The 10,939-nt window shown below is 40.7% G+C and overlaps 2 protein-coding genes across 2 annotated transcripts; both read left to right on the top strand.

Moving 5' to 3' along the window:
- Positions 1-570: 570 nt before the first annotated feature.
- Positions 571-2,176, top strand: LOC121695397 (type-4 ice-structuring protein LS-12-like). Its single transcript, XM_042076186.1, has 4 exons — positions 571-657; positions 963-1,034; positions 1,286-1,421; positions 1,887-2,176. Exons 2-4 carry the CDS (start codon positions 986-988, stop codon positions 2,098-2,100), a joined length of 399 nt encoding a protein of 132 aa, XP_041932120.1. The 5' UTR covers positions 571-657; positions 963-985; the 3' UTR covers positions 2,101-2,176.
- Positions 2,177-2,787: 611 nt separating this feature from the next.
- On the top strand, positions 2,788-9,867 carry lix1l (limb and CNS expressed 1 like). Its single transcript, XM_042076181.1, has 6 exons — positions 2,788-3,557; positions 4,520-4,683; positions 5,351-5,491; positions 6,288-6,383; positions 7,304-7,381; positions 7,764-9,867. Exons 1-6 carry the CDS (start codon positions 3,188-3,190, stop codon positions 8,019-8,021), a joined length of 1,107 nt encoding a protein of 368 aa, XP_041932115.1. The 5' UTR covers positions 2,788-3,187; the 3' UTR covers positions 8,022-9,867.
- The last annotated feature ends 1,072 nt before the right edge of the window (positions 9,868-10,939 follow it).

The following is a 10,939-nucleotide window of genomic DNA, read 5'->3' as shown; positions in this document are numbered from 1 at the left end:
TGTATGCTCTTGTAGGCCATAAGAGTGTATGCTAGTACACAGGATATCAGTACATCTGTGACTGAGGCCAAATTAAAAGGGTAATCATACAGAAAGCATTTATTTCCAGGTTAGACTAAGGTTTCTGGTGGCAACTGGTATGGTGGGCAGTGTTTTTCAGTATTTGGTGTTCAAATAAATGAAAATGAAGTGAACTGCCACATGGCTGTGAGTAAGAGAAGGGGAATCTCTGGTTTGTGTAACTGTTGTAGATGTGTGGGGGCGAATGTTTTGAGATCCCTGGTCAGAGACCATTCACCAACACCTGAGCAATCCACACTGGCATGCTTGTGGTCCTCAACCACATGGCTCCAAAACAAACTCCCATCTTGTCTTGTCAAGATCACATGTCCTTTTGATTCTTAATCAAATACTAAGATAAACACAGCTTCAGTATGTGTGGCGTCAGCACGCTGAAGGGGACCGTTGGACTTTGAGAAAGTTGCCCTGGTGGCCAGCCCTGTGACAAGGGTCAGCATACGCCCTCAATTGCTGATGAGGAATCAATGCTGCACTCCTTTATCTGCCCGTATGCCCCTCCCCTCTGCTCCTTTATCCATAAATACGAAGAGCACAGAGACACAGGTACCATCAGGTCAAAAAGGTTCTGCTGTACAGGTGAGTTCCTCTGCTACTCCTCCTGGGCCTTCTACACAACTGCTGGACTGCAAATAGACATACGACTGAGACTTGTTTTTTGTTTTTTTTAAGGATAACATCATGTTCCGCTAACTCTCTAGTCAACTCTTATTAGTAAAATGTCATCAGTGTGTATAGTTTGAATGAGATTTGTAATTCAGTCTCAGTGAGAAGGTTATGTGGTAGTAGTTTAGCCAGGCCAGTTACTTTCTACTCTGAGTGGAACTGTTGTATTGATCTATTTTCACCTTTCAAGGAAATAACTGTGATTTTGTCCATGTCAGGTGCCTAACCCAGATCTTCAGTCATGAAATTCGCTCTGGTTGCCGTCCTTGCCGTGCTGGCTCTGGCCCACGGTATGTGTCCTTTCTTTTTAAAAATGTTGCAACTGACATATTAATATATTAATATCAATGTGTTTAATTATAAGGTTTTCAGTTTTATCCTGATTACTCATACTAATAGCAAAAGCACAGATTGTGCTAATTTCTGAGCATGCTGGCTCAAAGAATACCAACTTTCTTTCTCTCTCAATCCATTTTAACACAACATTTGCCGTTTACTGTTTCACCACATATATTAATTTCTTCTTTGATGGTCCTTATAGTAAATGAGGCTGCTGATGCCAACGCCGATATTGAGAGGCTGACTCAGTACTTCCAGGATCTGTCCACCAAGCTGACAAGCACCACCCAGGAGCTGGTCGAGGCCCTCAAGACCCACGAGCTCACCGCTCAGGCCCAGTAAGTGTCTTTCATTTGCCAAGCTGTAACTCAACAGGGCATTCTGCTGTACTCTTTTAATGTGCTCTTGCACAATCCAAGTTAAACTATACAGAATTAATAGTATTTTGAAAGGTATTTGATCATGGTGGTGTAGTGATGGCAACAACCAAAACACACAAGATACATTAAAACATTGATGTAAGCCACAAAAGTAAACCTGCAAATGTTCTCACACTTCTCTGCTTTTACACTATATTTATTTCAGTGTTCTTTTAGCTGATCTTATACACTCCTCCCTTTTAATATTTTGTTTCAATGTCTTCTTTTAAACATTTTAATGCACTTTAGCATTTCTAATCTCTTATTTTCAAATGTTCTTTTATCTGATCATTTGTAAAGCACTTTGCATTTACAATGTGCATATGCTACAACATTAAATGTGCTGTATAAATAAACTTGCTTTGCCTTACCTTCTCCTTACAGGACCTACCTTCAGGACAGCAAAGCCCAGCTGGAGCCTCTGGCTGAGAAGATCCAGTCTCAGATCAAGCCCCTTGCCGCCAACATGGAGGAGCAGCTCAAGCCCCTGGCCGAGTCCGTCCAGGCTCAGCTCAGGCCCCTGGCCGACTCCGTCCAGGCCCAGATGGAAGACATCTTCAGGAAGCTGATTGAGCAGACCAAGGCCATTAGCCAGTAAAGAGTCTAATCTGTCATGTTACCTCATGAGTCTGTCGTTCACTACACCAACATCCATTAAAGGGCTCTTGAAGTAATTCAGTGCGCTGCCATGTGTGTTTTGTTACTATGGGTCATCCAGGAGTATTGAATCTGACTGAACTGAACTTAACTGATCATGGGTGACAATGAAGAGTGTAACCCATTATGTAACTGTAATGTAGATGAGTGGGTAACATTTTTAAATCAAAGTAACAAACAAAGCAATGAAATATGAAAAATGTAAGCATGAGTAGGCCTAGGCCTACTACACCCGCACAATGACAGAGAATATCTTTAGGTGTGTTCTGGTTTAATCAAGGCAGAAAGATACAATATAAACACGAGAACAAAGCACCACTTGTCACACTAGGCTATATAAACCAGCTGGATTTATATTCATAGAACATGGACTACGACACTTCTAAAACTTGAGTAGGTCTACATCTGAGAAGGATGGACAAGCCAAATGCATACAAGAAGTCAGAGAAACTAGGCTACTCACAATGCATTCAGGACGACCCGCCCCTGGTCTAAAATTCTCATGATGATGTACAAAACCATTCTGCTTTATCTTGAACGTGGCCTTGACAAGCCCGCAGACGCCTCGAGATTGGCCTTGTGGATCATCTGTGTGGCTGGCCCTAGTGGCGTCATATATAGACCGGAAAAAACACAGATAAAGCTATGCTAATTTTGTTGGAGACGGTTGTGTTCGTTCTGAATGTTTGTTTAAAGGCAGCGTGTAACATAATTTATGGGTGAATAAATGTTAGGCACAGTGTAGCCTATCAGTCAGTCCGTCCCCGTGACCAAAATCTTTCTCCGCCCACTGAAGATTGGCAGCCAGGCAATGTAATCCTGACCAAAACTAACGGAATAGACAAGCGGATTGTAGCTCAGATTAGTCGTATCCTCTGTCTTAATAAAAGATATTGAGAAAAAACAGCTTTGCTCTATTCTAAACGTATAGCAAAAGTATTAAATAGCATACGCGCGATTGTGAATGTCCGCGCTTTGTTTGGCTTCTTTACCTTTTCCTTTTCGCCGTGCGTGTCATTGCTGAGACAATGGAATCTCTTCGCTCTCAACGTCTACAGCCCGGGATAGGATCTGGGATAGGATCTGGAATAGGACACGGAATGGGATATGGAGCAGGGTCTACTGGTACTTTACGTTCTTTGCGGCCCGGTGTAACTGTACCAACCACCTCCCCGCAATCCGCCTCGGCTCCCCTATCTGTGTCCCCGGGACCACCGCCGCCTCCGCCGCCGCTACAGTTCCACAGCCTCGGGTTGGGCGTCATGGGCTCTGCTACTCTGGGGGCTGCAGGAATGGCGAGTGCTGGGCTATGCAATCCAGCCAACCCGGCTGTGTTGCGGGAAGCAGTTGATGCCGTTGTCAGAAGTTTTGCAAAACATACGCAAGGATATGGAAGAGGTAAGAGTGATTTGTTTTGGCTATGGTGTTCCTCTTTGCATTCCATAGCCAACAGATGCTCTGCTCAAAAACATAACCTAATCATACATTCTATCTGTAAAGTAAAAGTATCTTACAATATTTACGGACATTCGTTGTTTTTCTTATAGGCCTTTATGTCTACTGCTTTCATTCATATCGATAGGTTATGGGAATATATAGTGGAATTCCTATGGAACGTGTTGGACAAGCATGAATCCTGTTCTGGGTCATTCTTCCCAAAGCAGGCTTAAGATGTTTACACAATATGTCTTCTTAGCCAATTTTCCAGTTCTCAATGCGCTTTGCCAACATCTCGTAGCTCACATGAAATTTCTTGGCCTCTTTGAACGGTTATGATGCGAATCGAACTGTTGTAAGGCCAGGTGTTCACCCTGGAATGCTTCAGAGCAAATCGCAGGAATAGCTTGGTTTACTTGTGCTATACACAGTTAGTAGTAGAGATTATGTGGCAGCCCTCGACCCTCCTCCCAGGAGATGCTTGCAAGATGGTTTCAGAGAAGGAGCACTTTCTTAATCATTTGTATCCCACAGATGTATTTTTAAGTAATTCCAAATGTTTTATGTCAATGGTATTCTGTGTATTCCTCTAGATGTCACCAATTGACCAACTGCCAATACTCTTGGGCAGCCGTCTTTACAGTGAATCACTTCATGTAACTTTGTTCAGCCAAACTGTACTTGGATAAACTTCTGTGAGAATAGTCATCATAACATTTGAAACAAATTAAAGCATGTATTTGTAGCCATTCAATCTCTAAACACTTAAACAGCTTTGAATTGTAGCACACTCTGGATGGTCTGTGCATACATAAACAATGGATTATTTGTAGATTAGATCATCCCTGTCTTCAGCCTGTAAATAGGCCTAGGCTACACCGCAAGCCGTTCTTCATTTGCCTCGAATGGTGTCTTTCTCCCAGTGAACGTGGTGGAGGCTCTGCAGGAGTTCTGGCAGATGAAGCAGTCTCGAGGGGCGGACCTCAGAAACGGGGCGCTAGTGGTCTACGAGATGGTCCCCTCCAACAACCCCCCCTACGTGTGCTACGTCAGCCTTCCTGGGGGAAGCTGTTTTGGGAGTTTCCAGGTAAGCGTGGAAAAGAGGTCAAAGTTCAGATTCTAGTTGTGGAGGACATTGTTTTGGCTGTTGTAATGATTAAGAGAACTTGCCCTGAACTTGCATGACGTTAGGTTTGCAGTACTACACACAACTGTTTCAAATTTGGCAATTGGCTACATTATAATTTTAACCCTTGTGTTGTCCTCATATTCTGTATACTCCCCTTGCCCTCGGATCAAAATGACCATTCCTCCACAAAAAGTTCAGTTCAGTCCATGTGTGTTTGTAGGTGTGTGAATGTGTGTGTGGGAGTCTACTCTGTAGATATGTGTAGGTATGTGTGTAGGTATACTATGTGCTTTGTGTTTCTGTTATATGTAAGTCATCTTTATTGTGTACAGCTTTTATGGAAATATGAACAAAAGCCATCTTTGACTTTTTCTAATGTTAGGGACACAGTAGTCACCAAATTTCAAGTTGTAAATAGATCTCTTAGGGGGGTGTCTATGCTGTTAAACATTATAGCAGGTAAATGTTGACCCCTAAGACAACACAAGGGTTAACTCACATATTTTTGTACTCATGGGAAATGTTATTGTAATGTTGTGTGACAGCTTTTCTCTCTCCGCTATCCTCCTTGTGCTTGAGCTAGTTCATTCAATGGATACCACCTAATTTACTATTTTGTCAACAGTTTTGTCCAACAAAGGCCGAAGCCAGACGCAGCGCGGCTAAGATTGCTCTGATGAACTCCGTCTTTAATGAGCACCCATCCCGCCGTATCACGGACGACTTCATCGAGAAGAGCGTGTGCGAAGCTCTCGCCTCATTCAACGTAAGGAGCAACGTCATAATGTATATCCCCTCGTGTCGAAGATGAAAATAAAAACTATTCAGCACTGGCTGTCTCACGTCAGATACAACTCAGTCAGTGGAATGTGTTTATCTCATCTCTATGTACTAACTACAGTGATGCCATAATGAGAAACACATGCTGAACAACTATGAACAAAAAGGATTAGTGTTTGTATAAGTTTCCTTTCAACACAGCAAGTGTTAGGTCGTTACTATATGCAGTAATGCCAAAAATAACATGCAGAGTTGCCTACATAAATGCTGTGGAAAACAATGCAATGTTTAAACTTTTCTGTTTTGTTAGAGACATTACACTTGCTGACATTTCCACTTCCAGACAATTCCAAGTAAATAGTGCATATTTTCAGGATATAGTCTATCCATGCATAGGAACTTCTGAACATTTGAATATCTTATCTGGAAGCACAATGACATGTAAAAAGACCTCATGCTATGTTCATAATAGACCATAGATAAGGAGCCAACACTTCTGAGGTGCATTCAAATTCGGCACACATTGGCAAGCGTTTGTAGTGAACATGTTTTCTCTGAACAGTTAAATTTCAACGATTTGGTATCAACATTCCATTGTAACGATAATTGCATTGTTCCCTACGTCAAGCTCACTTCCAGCTCCGGCTGTATGTTCGAGAAGAGCTACCTCCTCAGACTGTTTGCAAGTGTTTGCAAACGTTCGTCAAACTCAAGGCAAACAGAAACTGTTTGCAAACGTTTGCATATGTTTGGGAATTTGAACGCACCTCTGGTTTTCACAGGGAAACAGAGAAGAGGCAGACAACCCCAACACAGGGATTGGCGCGTTCCGCTTCATGCTGGAATCCAATAAAGGAAAGTCCATGCTCGAGTTTCAGGTAAAACGCTTTAGAGGAGCAAGGGTCGCTCATTTACCATTTAGATCGGACACTTAGTAGAGGCAAGAGTGCCATCAAAGTGCCTGCAAGGATATCTAGCATCTTGCGTGAAAAGTTCATTGCTTGAGCATGATCTGTGTACTGGGACCTTATGTCTGTGCAGTCCATTTATGGCATTGTGTTTATGCTGTATGTTGAATGGAATTAGCTTACCCAAACAATCTCACCAGTTGTTTTGACATGTTTCTACACTGCAGGCTGCCCAATTTCATGATGTATGTTAGCTCGTGCTATGAAATTTATATTGTGTCTGCTACAGAAATTGGTTTGCAGTAGATATACAAATTTCACCTAGTCAGACTCATATTGTCCGTCATGTCATTTCTCTTTTACACAACAGTGTTTCACCTAACTTGGTCACTGGTGGTGGGAGGTAGACACACCACATCATCAGGCCTTCAAGTGTTTCTCTCATAGATTAAATGTTTATAGAAGGAGACAAATTACAACCAATAAGACGGCAATGGTTGAACTCAAGTGTTTGGATTCTCTGTTAGTCTTTATTATGAGTACCCGTACAATTGCTCATTTGTTATATGATGGATGACATCAGAGCTTCTTTGTTTTTATTTGTACATACTGATATAGTATATTACAGTATAGTAGAGTATATATTAGAGTATAAAGATTTCCTATGTTTCTCTTTCACTTGCATTTGTATTCATTCATGACAAATAATGACAAAAATCATCCATAGATACCTTGACAAAAAAATGTTCACAGTAGATCTTGTAGCAGCATTTGAAGCTTACCATTTAGATGATCTGCTTCTCCATTCATAATAAAGGAATGCAGATGATTCTGAGCCTGAGGTACATTGCTCTCTTACTTACGTAATATGTGTTGGATTGGTTTGGTAGGAATTAATGACAGTTTTCCAACTGCTCCACTGGAATGGAAGTTTGAAGGCCATGAGGGAGCGGCAGTGTTCCCGTCAGGTAGAATGGAATTTTTTGTGACAATTTAAGTATCTCCTAACTCAAAATTAAGCGTTTCGGGTCTAGCTTCTGTATTTGCCATATGCTACTGGTGAATGGGAACTTTTCAGACTGTATTTATAACCATTCATGTCTTCACTAGTGATCAGTTTCTAAACCAGCACTTAGGCCACGTAGAATTGATAATAATACAAGGCAGCTATATACTTACCACACTTAAACCATTTAATGGCATTAGATTGCAAGCGTGCATGCTTCAGTGCATACAGTCATTAACGTTTTGTGTGAAGTTTAAGTGCTCAGTATCTGGATTAAGTACCCCAATAAAACTAAAGCATAAGTCAACCCCTAATGGAATGCACCCTCCCCCCCTCTCCATCAGGAGGTCCTGGCTCATTACTCGCACCGGGCGCTGGATGACGACATGCGCACGCAGATGGCGGCCGACTGGGTAAACCGGGAGCAGGTGGTGGCGGGCACCATCAACCGGGAGGTGGCGGCGACCGAGCGCGAGTTGGAGGACGCGCGGCTGGCGGGGCGCGAGCTGCGCTTCTACAAGGAGAAGAAGGACATCCTCATGCTGGCCGTGGGGCAGCTGGGCGGGGCCAACAACACAGCAACGCTGCCGCACGCCTGCTGATTGGCTGGCGGAGTGTGAGCGTGGCTGTGGTGTGGCGTGAGAGTGTGGCTGTGGCTCTAAGGACACCTGGAGCCACTCTGATTGTAAGAGACAGTTTTCTTACTTTTTTTTTTTTTTTTTTGAGAAAAAAAAACAGATGCAAGCCAAAATATAGACCAATGTCTGTCAGTGTAACCATCAAAATGCCTATATCCATTTGCTGGTGTTTTTTAAGTGAAATTATGTTACTTGGAAGTTGCCACAGTTGAAATATATGACATATTCCTTCAGTGACATCTTAGACGTGATGCTCAGTGCTTAGAATATGAATATGTTTATTTGGATGTTGGCACTGATTGAGAGTCAGTGTTGTCAAACAGTTCAAAAATACTCAATCCGGCATTGAACATGTCTGAAATAGTATGTTGCAGTGTTCAGTCTATAATTGTGAACATAGTACGAGTACATACGGTGTGAACAATATACTGAATCTAACCAAAATGATAGGGCATGCCAAAACAGGTCAAACGTTAACATTCAAGTTACTACAACCCACACCACTTTTACAATATGCCAAACAATCAATTTTGTATAATTTGATATATTTGAAAGTCTATCTACTTTTTTTTGCATTAAGTGCAGTCTAAACCCAATTTTATTGGACAACATGCACTGTGCAGCATGTTCATGACCAATTCAATGCATACATTTGCTCATTAGCAGTACTGTAGGTTAAACAGCCCTAATGATCTCCACCAGTTGGGCTGACATTTTGATGCACATTAAGGGGCAAACCATCTTTTTATCTAAGCAGTTCTAGGGAGAAAGTGCCCAATGTATGGAGAAAAGAAGTGTCATTTCTTATGTCTTGGTTTTAAGGAGCAGAACTTAAAGCACAACTCTGATGTTCTACTTCTATGACTTTCTATTGACCAAGTTCTTGAGTATATGGTAGTGTTGGTGTTTGAGGCCATCTGGTCAGGTTTTGAGTGTTCAAAAACAGCCTGGCGGCAGTAGAGGAAGACAAGAAAGCCATATGAACACAAGTGCAATCAATTTTCCTTTGCTTGCTTTTCTTATGTCTTTAATGTTATATTGCCTCATGTATTGTAAGGACTGCAACTACAGTGCTCTCTCACACACACACACACGCACGTGCGCACACACACACACACACACACACACACACACACACACACACACACACACACACACACACACACACACCTATGAAGACTTTTCAAATGGGAACATAAACCACAACAAGAACACCATGGCCTTGATATACAGCTAAACCCGTCATCAGCTGTAGTCATCATCAACATCAACATCCATGTCATTACCACTACATGACATATTGCAAGGAGAATGTATCATAACCGTTCTCAAGAAAAATGTTGAGTTGTTTCTTACTTACCTTATTATCTGCCCCCCTCCCCTGTATTTAATATTTGCCTCAGATAATGGGTATATGTGTGGATATTTCACATATGAATAAAGAATGCAAACAAATTGAGATTTTTAAATGAAGAAACTAGGTGTGATTCATGACATACTGACTGTTATGTGACAGAATCCCTGCCTCTGGTTTTTGTGACACCAATTTCAGCAGTGCTGTTACAATTTTTAAATTACAGGACATGTTTGTTTGTTACATGTTTGTTACTATTGTTTTAAATCATACTTCCACTCAAATGCCTATTGTTTTAGAAATGCATGTTGAAATATAATTTTGGAGAAGAAACAATGTATTCGAATTTTATACAGCCATTTTTTATATTTTATATCACAAATTGTAAAGCTTTTTAAATCAATGTAGGTTTTATACATAAAAGGCAACGAATAAAGTGGCCCAAATAAATCTTGACTTGTGGTTTGTTTTCATATTTATGTGTAGTAAACTAATATCTACCCCCTTTACTTGTCATTTGTTTTTGAAACTGTAAAAAACTGCTGATGATTCTAAGCAGTTCTCTCCTCTGTCCTGCAGGTGTCAGTCTGACCGTGAAAATTTGTAAAATATATGTTCAACCAAACAATTACCATATAGCTGAAATTTTCAAATGTACTGCAGTTATTGCATTCAGCATTTAATTTAGCTCAGTTAAAAAGAGTAAAAAGAGGTACAAAACAAAATCACATTTTATCTTAAGTTTCACAATGCAAACAATAAGGCAAAATCCAATCATAAAGGGAAGTAAATTTGTTCTGGATTGAAAAAGATCCTCATAAAGAAATATATTTCTTATGAGGATATTCTTATAGAATATTCTCATATCACCCAGATTCCTATGTCCTCTCGTGCATTCTTCTCTTGCTCATCCCACTGGTTTAGGTATTTCAAATCAGGGAACTGAGATGACCATGCAGAAATCATTTCTGTTTGATCTGGACATATGTTTTGGTTCACTGACCTGCTGGATGATCCATGACCCAGTTTTAATATATTTTTCATTTAAAATGCCCAGGTATTTCATTGACTTAATGATACCAAGGACCAAGAAATAATGAATTACGGCTTGAAAGTTCATTAACACTTTTTTTTTTTAATGTCAGTCTTGCCAAAGATTGTGACAAAATAAGTTTGTGTTTGTAATATTGACTTATTTATGACGATTTTTCTCTCAAAACAATTGTTTCCCTTTAAGGTTGGATTTTCCTCATTGTTTCCACTGTGAAACTGAAATAATGGTCAAAAGATGATTTTTTACTCTTTTTCTACTCTTTTTACTTATCTTTATCGTGATGCCAGTAAATGTGGTGGCCATTGTAGTTATGTCCCATTTTTCAACATTATTGAGAGGACAAAGATGAAACATTGCTGTCTCAGATACTTAAGAACAGATCATTTTTGTAAATAGTAATACCCCCTTAACACTTCACTGAAAAGGTCAAAGTTGCAGAAGAGAAGCCTCTTCTGTATTGCTGTTTACAGTCGG

The sequence above is a fragment of the Alosa sapidissima genome, chromosome 21, assembly GCF_018492685.1.
Source record: "Alosa sapidissima isolate fAloSap1 chromosome 21, fAloSap1.pri, whole genome shotgun sequence".
Classification (NCBI taxonomy): Eukaryota; Metazoa; Chordata; class Actinopteri; order Clupeiformes; family Clupeidae; genus Alosa; species Alosa sapidissima.
Note: the sequence above shows the minus strand (reverse complement) of the source record. Positions and strands in the feature narration are given on the sequence as shown.